At 40.8% G+C, this 18,317-nt stretch overlaps 1 protein-coding gene across 1 annotated transcript in view; it reads right to left on the bottom strand.

Moving 5' to 3' along the window:
* Tup (LIM1_Isl and LIM2_Isl domain-containing protein tup) overlaps positions 1-12,486 on the bottom strand; it is a 46,766-nt gene extending 34,280 nt beyond the window's left edge. Inside the window, exon 1 of the mRNA XM_076788061.1 lies at positions 10,921-12,486. Within this exon, the coding sequence (XP_076644176.1) occupies positions 10,921-11,059 (139 nt within the window). The 5' untranslated portion in view covers positions 11,060-12,486. The remainder of the gene's footprint in view (positions 1-10,920) is intronic.
* Between the last annotated feature and the right edge of the window lie 5,831 nt (positions 12,487-18,317).

Genomic DNA, 18,317 nt, shown 5'->3' with positions numbered 1-18,317 from the left:
GTCTACGGAAATTCTTCGAAAACTGCTCTCGCATTACAGGGAATTAAAATTCATTGCTGTACGACCGTTGATATGGAAATCATTGCCATAATCTCTGATAATATGATAACTGGACTGCGGCTCTTTTTACGCGAAATAAACATTTCAGCAATTCCAACCAGTCGAGAATAATACATTCCTAAATTCTTCTAACATATTTACAGTAAACGCATAAAGTCTGCAGTCTAATGACACAACATTTTTCGGAAAAATCTGCGAAAGAATGTTCGAGATAATATTGTTTCGGAAACTGTACGCGTGAAAGAAGGAAAGACAAGATTACTAGTTTTCGAGTTCAGCTCTAATCGATTCGAGAAACTCGCGGGAAAAAAGTTGAATTTCTTTGGATTACGAACGTCTTTCGAAATCGCACGACAGAGACAAATTATTATCGAACTGTTCAACGAGTTTCATCACTCCGGTAGACAATTTTATTCAATTCCGAATCAATGGTGTCCAGGAAAAAAAAAATAGCAGACTTTCTAAAAACGTTCGACGAATATTTTTTCCAATTCGGACACTTTCGACGTATTTGTTCCATTGAAATGTTATGTATGACAGTCTGCCAGCAGACTGTTGACATTCGTTTTATTTTTTAAATGAAATGCCACATTTTCACGCTCGACTTCGATAGAATGGTAAATTCTGAATAAAAAAAAGTACCGAGGTCCATTTGTCCGTGAAACTTGCCGTTTCCGAGATAATTTGACTTTATTCGTCGTCTGTACGTGTAATTGTGTAACCATAATGGGTGACGTTGTGTCGTGAGGCGAGGCGAAGGCATTGATTAACATTAAAAGCAAAGGCTCTCCTATCGGGAGACACTGATAGATGTCTACGCGCGTCGATAGAAAAAGGACCCGAGTCTAATTCAATTGCAGGCCGCCGTTCCGCAAACACTCATGATAATTCAATCAAGCTCACCCCATCGGGTTATACCCATTCCTCCCTCTAGCCGGCCCCATCCGACCAAGAATCCCGTAGGAGCATTACAGAGGGTGGAAACAGCTTATAATCTCCGTACGAGAACATCTGCACTCTAATCGGCTGATGATTTCCACCTACAGCACCTACCCCCATCCCTCCCTTTTCACTCTCTCTCTAACCACCCTAAGTGTCCCCCGGATACACGTACAGCCCCCTGGTGACAAATCATGCGGTTGTCTAGAAAAATTTCGATCGAAAATTCGTCATTTCGAACCGACATTGTCTGCTTATCTTATAGCTAATTAATTGTGAAATCTGTCTGCGGTCAGATCGACTTTTAAAATACATTGTTGATGTACACGTAGTTTTATCGAGCTGTATTTTTATGCAAAAGAAATGTATAATGTGTTGGATAAAAATGTATGTATTAACTTTGACACTGTTTGAAAAAATTTATACTCCGTTGGATTTCAAGCTGTTTTACTACTGTGATTTCACACTGTATTACGGTGACAAATGAAAATGTTCTCATCACGGCAGTATAGAGAAATAAACAACTATGTCTGATCGTGGCTCGATGTAATCTATCGAAGCAAGTTCAAAATATATTTTGGCAGATTGCCTTTACCAAGAGAATTCATCTCGACGGACTAAGGTGTTTATTCTGAATAATAATAGAAAATAAATGCATCGTAGGACAACTGCAATGTAATATATGATAATCAAATAAATTCTGTGTTCCAGCTACAGTGACTCCTACTAATACTCGGACGCTTTTAACACTAAACCTACCAAGCATTAACAGTATCTGATAACTATTGCCTTATAAAAATGGCAACCCTAAATTTATTGAGATTGTCCGTGATTTTCCATATAATAAATGCTTGAACAAGGAAATTTATTCCACTACTTTTCAGAAATGAATTTTTATAAGTTCAATAATTGTAAAGTATAAAACCGGTCATTTGACCGTGGTAGGTTTAGTATTAAAAATCGCATAACTTTGTCAATATTGGACTATACTACTTACATAACGTGAAAAAATGTTTGATTAAAATTGCAATTGGTCGAAATTGCAGAGAAAGTACTAAAAGTTGTATTTTGCAACTTTTTTATGCAGGCTTATATGAAAAATTTAAAAAGTACGTTTTGTACATCTGTAGCAATTATACATACTCCAAATATTTCATCTAAATCGGTCAACGTTGCAATGAGCTACAAACGTTTAACGATCGAAAGCTTAAGGGTGAGAGTCGCAGAATTTTGGCCTTGTCAGGGAATTTCGCCCTTATGTGATCATTAGACTGCGGATTTTATGCGTTTATGACAAAAATGAGTAGGTGTAATTCAAAACAGTAAAAAGATTAAAGGAGTTTAACAATGTCGATATACCATTTTTAACATATAAAAATGATTAATGAGCAAAATAAATTTTTACTTAGCTCCTATAGATTGCAATTGATGTGTAAAAAGTTGATTTTGCATAAAGATCCGCAGTCTAGTGATCATTTTGGAACATCTGTAACTCATTGCAACGTTGAGCGATTTTGATGAAATTCTCAGAATATGTATAATTCATACAGATCTACAAATCGTACTTTCTAAATTTTCAATGTAAGTTCACATAAAAAAAGTTGCAAAATACAACTTTTAGTATTTTATCTGCAATTTCGACCGATTTCAATTTTTGTAAAAGATTTTTTCACTTTACGTAGCAAACCAATTGTGCTAACTTCTTAAACAAAATTCCAAGTCGTACGGTCCAATATTAGCAAAGTTATGAGATTTTTAAAAGCGTCTGAATACGAGTGGGAGTCAGTGTACACATAATAACAACAATTTCTTATGTGGCTATCAGTTCGTGGAAACGAATGAACCGAGGCCATCAGACTCTTGACGATGTCACCGTGTCGATGAAAAACATTGTGTCGACGAAAGTTAATGTTGGTCAAATTGTGTCGGGCAAAATGAGTTCTCAACGATCCCAGGCTAACCCAACTGACAAGTGTAAGCAGTGAAGATAGTTTATGTATGGCTATACTTTACGAGCTATTTTTATCGTGACAACAATAATGCTGTGTTGCATTATATGGTTACTACACGTGCCTCTATTTTTATGACACTCTGTGACATGGACGTATCGGTTTATAGGCATTGGAATTTTTCAAATACCACTGCACTGCACCCAATTTTCTCGTGAGAATATTTTAACGTTTTTCTTAACAATTCTCCCTAGATCGAAGCTTAAATTGTGCCCCACGTCAAGTTCAAATGCCGGGGACGGAGACGAAGGTGGAAGACGGATATTTAAATATTTAAGGTCGATGTCAGGCAAAATTGTGTGCGTCGGCGAATGGCAGAACGAGAGAGAAACAGAGAAAGAGAGAGATAGAAAGAGAGGTAGAAGGATTCCACCATTAATGTCGTGGTTGTTTTCGGTGCACGGAATGCTGATACCGCGTAACTTTCAGGGTCTAATCATGCAAATGTATGAGCCGTTAATTAAAACCAACGCAAGCTGCATTTTGTCTGGTTGCAATCGGGGAAAACATTCTTTACTGCCGCCGCTACCGAGCATGTACGAAATAGGACATTTCTCAAACATTCTTATGTACGTTTCTCAATCAAATTTATCGAGCTGTGGTAGGACCTCGATTATCCAAACCTCCGATGTCCGAAATCTTCAGTACCGCAATATGCTTCTGATGTTAATAGCTCAATCTAAGGCAATCCATATACTGCGTTATTTTTTGTACAAATTAGTGAAAATTCAATCTTGTTTTTTTTTCGCGCATATTGTAAAGGGGGGACTTCAATCATTACTGAAATCCGCGAAAAGGATTTTTGTAGTACCTATTGTTTTCAACGGAATTATCATAGCTTAAATATTGACGATTTCTCCGGAATTTGAAATTCAGTGTTCAAATACTTTCTAGATCCAATGTATATTTAACAAACATTTCAAGCCCGTCGCAGTATAAATAATTATGTGAAGCACAAAGCGACGAACGATTCGATGCAACTGGATAATTACATTCACGTCGTGTATCTAATTTGTTAAAACCTCTAATAAGGGGAAGAATTATCGTTTAATAGAAGAGCTTCTGTAAATGATCTGAGAAGGAGTTTGGATTCGCAACAAGTCAGTCGGCGATCTTATTTATCAGCAGCGTTGTTTACTCGAACCTATGATTGCATGAAATAGAGCAATTACTATTTTATAGTCTGCAACGACGCGGTGCCATTAAACCATTACATATTACCAATTTCGTGCTCAGCCTTGACGATGAGGAAACATGTTTCCCTTTAATGTCGAATTGTAGTGTAATCTCTAAATACCTGCGTGCAATTTCTTCTTTCAAAAGATGACTCTTTTCCTTTATTTGTTCGCCCCCTCGTGCATTTGCGCGATTAAAAAGCCAAGATTTACACCAACGATTTTCTTGTTTTATTTTTTTGTATACGAGAGTTATCAACGAAACGAGAAACAATTAAAAAATTAAGAAAGCATCATATCGTTGCCCCGACGACGGTGCTTCCCAGGTTTTTATCTCCCTTTATCTGACGAAACACGTGAAAGATGTTGACTTGCGAGTTTAATCACGCGAGATCGGGGTCATTAAATTGGCGTCGATGCTGGTGCACGGTGAATTTACAGTTGTCGAGATATTTATATCCTGCACTTATATAGATGCAACCAGTTGCTTCTAACAACTTCGACATTTTATCAAATTATAAGCGTTCCGTGTGCGCATTTTTCCATTGAGAATTTTGTATAATGCAAAACGAGGTATGTAAAAAGGAACAGAATTTATTTTTCATCAAATTCAATGTAGTTCAATGTTTTCATCAAAACGAATAACGTGATTTTATTTATTTTTTTATACAGTGACTCCCACTAATATTCGGACGCTTTTAAAAATCGTATAACTTTATTAACATTGGACTATACGACTTGGATTTTTTTTTAAAGAAGTTAGCACAATTGGTCGAAATTGCAGAGAAAATACTAAAAGTTGTATTTTGCAACTTTTTTATGTGGACTTTTATGTAGATCTGTATGAATTATACATATTCTGAGAATTTCATCAAAATCGCTCAACGTTGCAATGAGTTACAGATGTTCCAAAATGATCACTAGACTGCGGATCTTTATGCAAAATAAACTTTTTACACATCAATTGCAATCTACAGGAGCTAAGTAAAAATTTATTTTGCTCATTAATCATTTTTATATGTTAAAAATGGTATGTCGACATTGTTAAACTCCTTTAATCTTTTTACTGTTTTGAATTACACCTACTCATTTTTGTCATAAACGCATAAAATCCGCAGTCTAATGAACACATAAGGGCGAAATTCCCTGACAAGGCCAAAATTCTGCGACTCTCATCCTTAAACATTCCTCGTTAAACGTTTGTAGCTCATTGCAACGTTGACCGATTTAGATGAAATATTCAGAGTATGTATAATTGCTACAGACGTACAAAACGTACTTTTTAAACTTTTCATATAAGCCTGCATAAAAAAGTTGCAAAATACAACTTTTAGTAGTTTCTCTGCAATCTCGATCATTTGAAGGTTTTTAATCAAACCTTTTTTTCGCGTTATGTAGCGATCCAATTGTTCTAACTTCTCAAAAAAATTCAAGTAGTATAGTCCTATATTCGCAAAGTTATGCGATTTTAAGAGCGTCCGAATATTAGTGGGAGACACTGTATTTCACATTTCCGCGATTATTAGAAGGAACTGTCGATTTTTTAACCGGTACTTTGTAGATTATAAATTATATCGAGAATATTTTCGGAGAAGCGCAGGTGAAACGTGGAAACAGGAAGGTTTCCAACGGGTCGCGTTGGATCATCGAGACAACGAGAGTCGCATTGTTTCCATTGGTTGGCTAAAATCGAGCGAGACAGAGGAGAAGAAAACGAGATAAGGTCGATCGTCGGTCCCGTTTCATTTCGAAAAACTATTTAGAGCAGCCCCCAAGACCGCGTCTTAGTTCGAATTCTTCGAATTCGCTTCATTTGTTTCTACTTAACCGGCGAATAGCCGACCGCCGAATCGGTCCTTGAGTGCAATCAAAAATAAACTCACGCGAATTCGGCTCGCCATCTCGGCCGATCCCGATAGCAACGTTTTTCGAAATGCTGGAAACTGGTAGGTCTACATTTCTGCGCATCCACGATTCGTTGTCTTTCGATGTCCCTTTAACGCTAAACCTACCGACAATTCTTCTATACCTATTCCTACCGTGCGCGGTCAAAATGGCCGGTCCTTAAAAAAAGTTATTGTTAATATAATTAATGTAGATGAGCAACTTCCATAAAATGACGATACAAATTTGTTTGACGATGCTCTCTCCTCGATTTACAAAATTCTACTGTGTCTTCCACCTTTGAGGTTTGGATGTATTTGCCATGATCCGTAACTTGATAGCGTCTCATTTATTTTGAGTTGACTATGCCACATTGAGAATAGTCTTTCCTTCATACTGATTGTTTAGGTTTAGAAGAGCTATTAAAACAGAAGAGCTATTAAAATACCATATTATCTCGTGCGGTCAAATTGATCGGGGTAGGTAGGACAGGCTACAAACATTTCTCGGACAAAAAAAAAAATAAAACGAGAAATAAATACTGAAAAATACATTGTACACTTTAAGAAAAGTCGTAAAGATAAATAGCGATGTGATCATGTTGTATGTACGAAATTGTACGCAGAAGTTGTCCACTATACAAGCGTTTGTTGTTTTGCTCGTTTTCATTGTTATTAAATCTAACCCCTTCGTGAAATATTGAAAGAATTTAGCAGAAGAAAATCATGAAAATCTCTATACAATTAATTCGTCTATTTTTAAGTAAATCTATATTTCATCTTTTCTTACGTTATTTTTTTCAACGTTTATTCTAGTATTTCTTTGCAACAAAGATAGATATGTACGTATGTGATCGAAAACTATTTTGTACACTCGAGGTGTTGGTCAATTATTCATTAATTTATCGTATGTATCCTTATAGGTAAACGTGCATTCGTTGCCCGCGAAGATGTAAATGTCATTGGGAGCATTAAGAAAAATGATTTAGGAGGTAACGCAAAGTTACATGGGGTATAGTTAGCGGAACTAGGTTCCCACGAGACGCTGACCACAATGCAAGAAGACATGTAGCCGTGTATTATCGCAGCTTGTATCGCTATTACACGAGATATTATCAATACAACTCGCCAATTGCTTATTAAGTGACTGAGAAACGTGCATAGATGTTGTTGGACACCTGTTCGAACACTTTACAAGATTCCGATGACCGTTGACTATAATTTCATTGAGGACACTATCAACGTATTGTCAGGGTATCGATTAAACGGTAAATAAAGTGTGTAAATAAACTTTAGTAGACGTTTGCAATAAACTTCGTAATTAAACGATCACATTCGACTTGCTCGCGCTTACGAATGTCCCTTGACTAACTCAAGATCGCATGATTACGGAGATCGAATATCTGTGTTCAACGCTAGATCTATGGAGCGCTAAAAGCTATACTACAAGCTAGAAGCTGTACCAAAGCTATACTATTTTATATTACTTTAACGACAAGAATGTGTTCAGCGATTTTAAATATAATATATGAATTATATTCGCAATTAATTAAGAATAATCGACGCGTTCTTCCCTTGATCTCACGGCGATTTTCACCGTGTACAAATGCCGCAAACGAATTACAATCGGATTTGCGATGCAACGCGATGCACCGATTTAGAGAAAGGCGACGCAGCAACATAATAATTACAGGAGATAAACGCACGGATATCAGTGTTGCGCCAACGTAATCGCGAGCGACTTATGGGATTCGCGATCGGGTTCGTTGGACACGAAAAATACACGCTAAACTAGACGTTGTAACAACGTGTAACGTTCGACGATAGAAAGTTATCGTTCAGTCGCGTTCTACGCTACTGAATATTCTATGGCCTATGGCATACGAGAGAGATCATGTTAGCGAATTATCCGATTCCCGAATGCACGTACAGCACGTCCGGCTGCTAGTAGCGACTAATAGTTGAAAAATACTACCATTATACTACCTTCTCTTATTATTTACCGAAAAACATGAAATTGCATTATGGTACTTGTGCACATATTCGGGTAAATTGACTAATTGTCCCGCGAGTTTTCAATGTCGCGTTAAGATATTATTATTATTATAAGTTCGCGACTTCGTGTAACAGTTTGCATATGGTCACTGTAAGAATTTAATCACTGGACCAAACAATTGATGGTTCCCGCCAAAATATTTGAAACATAGACTTTGATAAATCATGTATTTACTCGCCGTTCACCGTGAGCGATTTTTTTATTTCTTTTATGAATATTGCCTCTTCTTTGGAAATATTTTCCACATGTTTTCCGACTTAATCATCGATAACATGATCTTCCGGTTGATAAATGCGAAGAGAATTGGCAAACAATCACATGAATCAGAGATTCAGACTCTTCTTCCGTCACTCATGTCAGACAAATCAAATATTTATGACTGGCTTAGATTCTCTTCGGTTTTGAAATTTTAGTTCAATTCACTTATTTAATAAGGCTGGTAAATTATATTCTAGCTTTGAATGCACGTGCGTGTCCTGTTGCTAAATATCTTTTCTCATTTGATCTAAAACCTAAATGTAAACACTGTTAACACTAATGTTAACACTGTTATTCCTCTAACTTGTATAAATCCCGTGTAAACTTTGTAAATATTATGTAAACCAAATGTGACCATCAGTGACCACAATGTTAGAGACACCGAAATTACAAATTAGATACATTGAAATTAAGATACATTGAAAGTTAAAAAGCTTCCAATAATAAATTCTTCGTTTATTTACCAAGTTATTCCAGATTAATTATAATTAAATATTATATTAAATATATTTAATAACCATGTTGCGCATTCGAAATTTTCCTGTTAACGAGTCGAAAGTTACGAAGTTGCACAGCGAATAAACAATAGCAAGAGATAATCGATTCTGCTTAAACAAAGAACAGCATTTGGAATATTGCGATCGCAAAAACTGTGACCGACGCGCCGACGGCTGTTGCGATCCCTTGTTTCCGGCTCTAACAACAAAGTAACAAACAAAAACACGTAATCCACCATTTTTATAGAGATAATAGAAACGCACCATTTTATTATGTCTTAGCTATATGTAGTGGTTGCAGTTTAAATATTTTACGTTTTTACTTTTATTTTTGACGTCATTGTGCTCTTAATTATGCTCTGACTTTGATCTTGAAAAATTGTTGCCGTTACCAACGGTAGCACCGTGTCAAAAATTGTTCTGCATAATTCTACAAAAATTCAGTTTTCTCTCAAAATCATTGTTCATGATAAAATAAACTTGGTTATGTCACAAAAATTATCATCATCAGGAGACCAGTATAGCGTGTTGTTCACGTAATTCTCAGTAACAATTTCAATTTCGTTTAAAAGCATGAAAACATTGTACTTGACAGCACACATCACGTTATCTTCGGTCGAACTAACGAGTTCGCGACGCAATTCCATTATGTATACCTAGACCGTTGTGGTTTATGCAAATCTAAATACTTTGGAAGCAGACTTAGAGTAACTGCAATTAAATCGACGTTGATCAATGATTTCGATGCGGCGCAAATAAAATCCGATCCTGTACATTTTATTATAGTTTTTAGTATTTCGAATTTTAAAAATGGGAACTCATTCGTTAGACTGCGAATTTTCATGCCAAGTAAAAATTGTCGGTATTTCAAACGATTTTGTAATTTTGTAAGACAACAATAGTTTGTCACATACATGGTCACAATGTCGAGATTACAGTAGCAGTCCCGAGAGAAACAATACCGTTTTATCGTAAACAATGTCGCGGCACACGTCCAATCGTTGAACGAAAGTTATGCAAATTTGATCAAGAAAATTTCATTAATCCCAACGCACTTGGTACGCGTGCCGTTTACATTCTGGCTTGTTTCGCGTGGCATAGCATTTCTTTGCGGGCGAAACGCATAAAGACACGGACAACACGAGGAGCAACGATCAAGAATATTTTAACGAGACGACTAACGCAGTTCTACGGTTTCTTTATGGCTCCGATAAATAATGGCAAGAGAGGCGTGGAACGGAAAAACGATTGCGGTTTCTTTTGCCGCGTGTTAGAAGTGTACCGGAGAAATTGTTACCGATATCGCGACGCGAATAACGCCGTAAAATGGGGCAGTCTAATAGAAGCGAATGCTTTAGAATTCGGGAACGAGTGCTTTGTAACGGCGAGATGCATACCTGAATAAGTGGAAACGCCTAGCAAGTGACTCTGGTTTGCAACGTCTCGCAAAAACTACAAAGGTGTATTTGCTTATACAGAGAAACGTTTTTACGACTTTCGTATGCGTACAACAGAAAATCTGAAATGGATCATTTGATAGTGGGTAGGTAGTTCTAGCACGGAACATTTTTTTGTGCGTGTACAACAGCGGCATAATATACTGTTATGGTGACAACCTTTTTTCCTCGCTGTGTTTTACGGTGTAGCCCAACCCACGTTCAACAAAGTGTCGTTCGAAAAATAGACTGTTAGGCGCACGGTTTTTTTCCAAGTTCTTTAGGGTTAAACGACGAGATTCATTTGACCACCTTCAAGCGAACCGCGAGATTGTGAACGTCGCCTATGGTGGTTGAGGATCTGTGAACTGTACAAACTCGAATCGACGAGTAAAACTCTCGAACGTCTGAATATTTTCGGAAACAGTTGTTGAAAGGAATGCATGCAGAAAAAAAGATACTGTTCCGAGCGAAAGAGAGCCTGCGTTCGGCCGGCGCGTCGCGTCGCGGTGCGTCGCTTCGCCGAGATACGAAAACCATCCGTCGTCCGAGGGTGAAAACGAATTAAGCGAAAAACTAGGAAAGAATGAGTGGACATTATACGTACTTTGGGAAGTGAGGTCACCGGGCTCGTCCTGTATGTTAACGGGTGAGATTTTCACTGACCTTGGAGGGCCCTGAAGGCTGAGGGGCCCGGGCCCCCCGGCAGTGCCCATCCTCTGCATCGCCGCACCTCCGATTTCCATCGCTCTTCCAGCCCTTCGCACCTCCTTCGACGATTTTCGAGCAATCTTGAAGCCTTCGCGCCAAGTACGACCGCCGGTCGTACTGACGTTTTCTCTGTAACCTGACAAAACCGTGACCTCGGGGTGAATAGCACACCTTGAACCCTTCTTCTTCCCCTTCTTCTGCTTCACAGAGTTCACAAAAAATAGAACAAAATCAGAAAACACGGTACCGAAACGCACCAATGATCACGGTTCATGTAGTCTCGGCTACTTTTCGATGGAACCTCATCCGCGGCTCGAGGAAGGAAATCTTTGCCGCACACCTTTTCGGAGCACAACCGTGTCACCTTATCCTTGTCATGGGAATCTCGATAAGGATTTTCTCCGATGCTCGTCGAATTTTTCTGGTCTCCCACGTTTCACCGATGGTCGCTCTTTGAATTCGAGCACACCGACGACGATCCCTTTTCGAAAACGGTATTCCCGAGCGGAGAGGCTTCTCGCGGATCAGATCTGTACAGTTCCGCCGCTATCTCGTCGGTTGCACGCAATTCGCTGCTACTGGTCGCGGAAATTTCGATCTGTTCGCGTTCATCGCAGGTTTTCGGATCCGCGCACGCATGCGTCCACGCCGGAATCAGCACGGTGTCAGCGAGTTTCACGCTTCGAGCGACAGTTCACCGGAACCCACGCCATTTTGCTGCCTTCCGGGCGGCCGTCGTCCTCCGCGAGTACTCGCCGAACTTTCGCACACTTTCCACTCGCGGGGAGCAAGGGCTCGCGTTGCAAACCGTTTTCCGCGGCTCTGCGACAGATCTCCTTGATTTCCCGGTGAAAAACGGTAATCCTGGATCCTCGGGCAAGTACTGTCACTCGCGTTAATCCAAACGTCTAGCCGATGGCTCAGAGGGATAGTCTTGCGCGCCTAGCGGACCTTATACGATTTCTCCAACGGACTCGAAGTAACTGTCTTCCTGATCGATCCTGCACATCCTTCTCACGTCCCTGCCGAGATCCTTCGAGTCCTCGCGATCGTCTATTCCAACCGGCTAGCCACGGCTCAGCTCATCGATCTCTTCGATCGGAGACAGGATCCAGCGGCAGGGGCCTTTTCGTTGGAGGATCGGAGCACCAGGACAGTTCGATTCGGAGGATCTGTCAGCCTGGTCTCCGATTCTCGGATTCTCGGCCACGCACCATCCGTCACCAAAAGGACCGTCGAAAGTCGCGCGCGCGCGTGTACAATTATTCCCTTATCACTGCTCGAGCGGGAGCGAATCGAAATAAAAAAAAAAAAATAAAAGAAGAGGGTCAGGAACCGAAGGAAAAGGGGTGGAAAGGAGAGAAGGAGAGGGTTCGAGGAGGAGAGAGAAAGAAAGAGAGAAAAAAGAGAGAAAGAGAGGACACGTTACACGACACAACACCAACGAAACTGACGGCGCGGGGCCCTGGGAGGCACTGACTGCCGGTCAGGCTCCTATAGTACCCAACCTAACCACCCGTGGTCCCCCCCCACCTTCGAGGTCGACCTTTTCGACCCCACTCCGAGGTCGGTTTCCACCACCACCAGATCTCCCGACCACGTCCTATCCGGTGGCGAGGATCCGAGTCTCGTTTCCACGCCGACGTCGAACCATTCGTTCTCCCGGCGGAGTCGACTCTGTCGCTTCCACGCCTCCTGGGGGCAGCTGTGGGACACTTGGCCGGCTCGAGCCGCCAACAAAATGGCCGACAGACCTAATCGATTCGTACCTACCCTCTCCTCCTTCTTTTATTTCGCCTCTTACTCCCGTCGATTCCGCTCCCTCTCTCTAGTCCGCCTTCTCTCTACGTCTACCAACGCCAGCCAGCCGATCCTCCAGCTCTCGCGATCACCCCTCTGACTCCGCAGCCGTCTACGACTCGATATACCCGATGGAACAGCCACCGAAAGATGTTACGCGTTAACCGTCTACCATGCCTAAATCTGTTCGCGAGTCGACCGACGTGTAGTGGGTCGTTTCTATAAAATAGCTGGAATTCGTTCAAAAATTTTCATGTCGCCGATCATTGACGGACAAAAGATAATTTTGAAATTCAAGCATCCTCACCGAACTATACGTCAAACTGCTTTTGGTTTATTCGTCGGTTTTGACAATCCATTTTGTTCGACGCGTGCACAAAAGCGAGGTTCGAGTCTTTCGCGTTGTAAAGAGGCTGTACAGACGTTAATTAAGTTTCAGTTTTTTAGATCGAAACACTCTGTATAAGGGTACCTTTGTAAAGACACTTTCGCATTCTGGCAAACAAGCGACACCAGAAACATCACGCCATTTCTTCTATCGCGATTCTACGACTCTGCCTCCGTCAACGAGTTCGGAGAACCTGTTGTTTCGGACGCGTTGGTTCTTTCGATTCTTTTGCTTTAAATTTCCTTTTGTTTAATGTGCTCGTCGTTTTTCGGTTTGCCGAGGCAGGTCCGAACGGGGATGGAACGGTGTCAGGGTTTTTGTTTCGCCGCAGCTTTTTTTCTGCCCGATCATTCGAGATATTTCGCTGCTTTATCGATTCGCCGCGCTTCCAGTTACGTTCAACTCTTTGTCTCGTGGGCCCTCCAACACGCCGCGACCATACTGTCTATGTACAGTACAGGATCGTCGAGATAAATCCGGAATTTTGTCCTAAAAAATAAGGCAAATGATAAACGATGCAATTGTTGATAAGGTAACTAACTGCAGACGCCGCCGATCGGCGAACAAGTGGAAAAATATCGGCCATGAACCAAGAATATGTCCGAAGAGCGGCAATTCTCCGATCATTTCGCGCGGGAAAATCGACCGCAGAAATCATTGCGTTGCTTGGACACAAGAACACGCAAGGTTACCACCTAGCCGAGAAATTCGTAGCCCAAGTAAAGGCAAAACAACGTAATACCGAAGATACCCTACTAAAGCAGGGGTTGGCCCGCGGGCCAATTGCGGCCCGCGAATTAGATTTCTGAAACGTGTTAATAAACAGTTTGTAATCAAAAGTAATTATTGTCATAAATAAGGAACGATTATGTCATAAAATTAGTATAATATTTTCCCTTATGTCCAAATTGTTGCCTTTTTTTTGGCCCACCAAATATTTTGGAATCTACAATTTGGCCCGCCCAGGTCAATCTTTGGGGACCCTTAGTATAATGTACACTGAATTTTGAACTGTTTTTCTTTATACAATGACTTTTCCGGATTTACCTCTCGACGGCCCTATGCCTGTGCACGGTTTCGGAACTTCGTGGATTCAATTTCCCGATGTATCCGAGTTCGGCTGGGTGTTTCTTTGCTGGACGACCAGCTTCTTCTTCTTTTTCTTCTTGTTCTTCATTTTGTGCATTCTTGGTAACAGTTTCTGGTGACCGAACATTGACAATTGTTTCTAGAATCGAGTTTTCTTCCATTTCGGTTGGTCAGACGTTTCGATTCGTTCGGTTGAGTTTTAGATTATTCACATGTTTTCGGTAATCGTTTTTAAACGGATCTGTTTCCGGCTAATTTCAATCAATGTACAGGCACGCTGAAAACAAAGAACCCGACTGGCCTAAATACTATAATACAATTCTTCGCGAAAATAACCGCAATTTCGTTTTGCCGACAGGGTTTCCCGCGCGCGAGAATAGAGTATTCGCGTCAAAAATGAGACCGGCGGATAAAAAAAGATGCACGTCGTCATTTTTTAATTGCATTCGAGCGCGTGGCGCCGACAGATTTGGTAGACAGAGACGAACGGCATCAAATATTGAACGTCCAGACGGTCTAACGAGCGAGGGGGGAAGTTCGTGAAATCGGTGTAAAAAGAATTGACGAAAATGAATGGAATTACCGGGAACGAGGCAGGTCGACGTAGTCAATAATGCGCATCTTCGTGGGAAGCATTCTGATCGACGCCGGTATCAGGGGAGAACATTACCCAATAACGATAGTCACTGTATCTTCTTTATTTGTCTATCCGATTAAGAAGAGGAAAAACTCAACCGATTGAAATGTTTGAGCGACTTTCAGTGTCGGATCTCGTGTTCTGCCTTGTCGGCGGCAGCTTTGATTTATTTCGATTACAACCTTGTTTACTTAGACACGCTAGTACGTGTTTGTTTGATTTCATTTACTCTGAATCGCAATAATTATAATGTTATCCTTTTCTCTTGTTACTTTTGCTGTTCCACAATTCTTATCACCATTTCCATAAATACATGAGAGATATTATTATATAAACGGCGAAAATACGATCTTTGTTGTACTACATTAATACGCAAACCCGAATGTTACAATAATCCTGGAATTATTGTTGACGGCGAAGCTACGGGAACGCGATTTTCATCGACAATGGTCACTTTGCCTTGTGCCTGAACGTGGCGTTCGATGGTACGCATGCCATCACACAGTTCAAGCAGAAATTCCCCCATGAAAATCACGTGAAAGAGAGTTACGCCAAAAGAGCAGCCTCGAAGTGGTCGAGCGTGATTCGCCGACTGAAAAAGGACAATCTTTTGCGGTTCGCCGATCATGCATCAGCTAATCCATATTATTCGAGAAAAGACGCTCAAACACGAGCGTATCTCCGTGCGTCGAGTCTATTCACTGCGGGGAACTGTTCACTTTCTTCTCAGCTTTTTGCGCTTATTCGTTGTACCACAACCTTTACATCTTACTTATTCACTATACACCTCCGAGACTAAAAAGAAAAGTACTGCAGTTTCAACGACAGATTCGTCAAATTAATCTTCTATATATATATATATATATATATATATATATATATATATATATATATATAATATCAAAAAATGAAGGTGACCCTGAAATATTCGAAACTTCGAGGCACTACAGTTAAAAAACAACAAATACCATCATGCACCGTGCTGCAGAAAGCATTCGCTTGTGTGACACCGAAAACATCATCAATAATGTCACTAATTGATCTGCATGTTTCACACTCCGCGCACGGGAAATAGAGTGTTCGGTACATAGAAAAGTTATAATAATTTGAAACCAGTTGTCGAACCACTTTTCTCGCAAAACATACTCCGAGCATTCCTTTTTCTAACCGAATGCTCGCTGTTATCAGAAGAAACAAGTGTTTGCCTGTTCGTTTTATCGAAACTGAAAATCGCGTGGCATGCATGGAAGAGTTGATGTTCGGTTCTCTCCTCCTTAACCGGTTAATCGGGTAATTTTCTGGCCATCAACACCCGCACAGATGGAACTAACTGCGAACAAAAATGGCTCGAAGCGATCTACCTCGTAATACATGCGCACACGATCTAATTCACTTTGCTGGGAATACTGCGACGCCATTAAAAAGAAGAATCTTCTGGCAAGTAGATTAAAAAAAAAGGGATTCGAAATGTCCCGTAACATGTACGCGCACACACGATCTAATCTAACCTGCTGAAGAGGCATGTTTTAGGAAACAAAATGAGAAAATGTGAAACACTACAAGGTTGCGGGGGAACGCGAACGACAGGTTTGTCAAACCTTTCTCGGCCAACAGGTTGAACATTCTTCGAAAATCGAACGTGTGACTGAAGTGTCGCTTTAGCGTAAGTGGGACGCGATGATTTGTAATAACAAGTTAACAAATCACACATAGTTGCAGATACGAAGTGCCACGAGGCTAATTAACCTTAGTGCCATTTTGTAACGAAAGAAACCGAGACCGATTCGTTCCTAAAAACGAGTATTTATTGTAAGTGTTAAGAAAAGTTATGGTTTTCGATAAGTTCGAGCTTAATGGTCCCGACTGTTAATGTGATAATTAGAGAAGTGGGTAATAATTATGCGTCGAGCGGAAAAAAAGGGGTCTGTGCTGCATGCGGCAAAGACGAGGAAAAATGCAACATAGGTCACGGATTAACGGCGAATGCAAAACACGTTCAGGCGGTGCGCAAAATGTTAATCCTGGCCAATGTCACGCCGCACACCCGGAGGAACGTCACGCTCCTCTCGCGAAATTTCGCTTGAGAAGAGGTCCGACGACATATCGCCGCCCCCTCACCCCTTTGATATTTGGACATGAATGAGTTCAGGCGTGAATTCAACGGTTCACGACGATAAAACGGAGCACATTTACAGATCATTGTTGTCCGTAAATTGCTAATTTCGTTCGTATTAATGTGTTCCGACCATCGACTCATTTGCATGGACTAATAACGTACGAAGTCAGAAGTCAGCAAATACCACATTTTCTCCAATGAACACCACTCGCTTAATAGTTGCACAAAAACGTAATTAAACTGAATTGCAGTTTCCACTTATACGTTTTATACGATCCTAAGCGATTCGAACACTGATCCTAAGTAGTAACAGCGTGCGAGTACTTTGTCAACGGTGAAAAGTTGTTTCGCTCATCTGCAGGCAAGTAACTGTGTAGACTTATGGCTCGTTTCCACACCTTTTAATGTGCCTTGACAATTTTTAGAAAATCTTCAATGGATTTGAATACGTACGGCGATCTGATCAGTAAATTAACACAATTCGTATTAATAAAAAGAAAAAATAACATTTATGTAGGAGCGGGTTTTAAGTGGGATTGACTCCGGACAATGTATTCATAATAACGCGACTTTAGTACTATGTAGGTAATGATGTGATCGAGGTACGATGCTAACAAAAAACAATGTGCTCTTTAGCGTCAACCGGGCACGACTGGCGACTTTTTACATTGTTACTTTTTACATTGTGACTGTATCGAGACGTTACAGTGTCCCTCATTTAGCTACTGCGGCGAGAGGAATCTTCGCGACGTTTACACGTGTTTTAAGATTCCTCTTTTATTCCGATCAATGGTTTCTGCCAGCCGAGCTCCATACACCCTATATATTTCTAAGTGTACACACGTTTCGCCCATATATGTATGTATAATGCCCCTTTGTGAAGTGTTGCCATCGGAAGAGAAGGAGGAAGAGGATGAAGAGGAGAGGCCTCTTAAGCGGCTCAGCGCGTAGGAGCGTGTACGAGCGAGAAGCCGACAAAGCTATCAGCACCGAATGCATCCCGGGCAGATGCTGCCTTTGCTGTGCACTTCTGTCTCTGTTTCTCGTTCCGTCTCTTCCTCCCTCTCTCACTCTCTCTCTCTCTCTCCATCCCTTTCTCTGTCTGTCTCCCTCTGGGCGTTCGAGTGTCGAAGCCATGTGAACCCTGCGTAATAATTCACCGGTCCTTCGTACGACATGTAAACTCCGAAACGTTAGAAGTGGTAGACCGGTCATTTCAGCGGCTCCGTTCGATGGAGTAATTTTCACCGTGGTGAAAAATGC

This window comes from Halictus rubicundus, chromosome 5 (genome assembly GCF_050948215.1).
Source record: "Halictus rubicundus isolate RS-2024b chromosome 5, iyHalRubi1_principal, whole genome shotgun sequence".
NCBI classification, from domain to species: domain Eukaryota; kingdom Metazoa; phylum Arthropoda; class Insecta; order Hymenoptera; family Halictidae; genus Halictus; species Halictus rubicundus.
The sequence above is the reverse complement of the archived record's forward strand: the minus strand, read 5'-3'. Positions and strand labels throughout refer to the sequence as shown.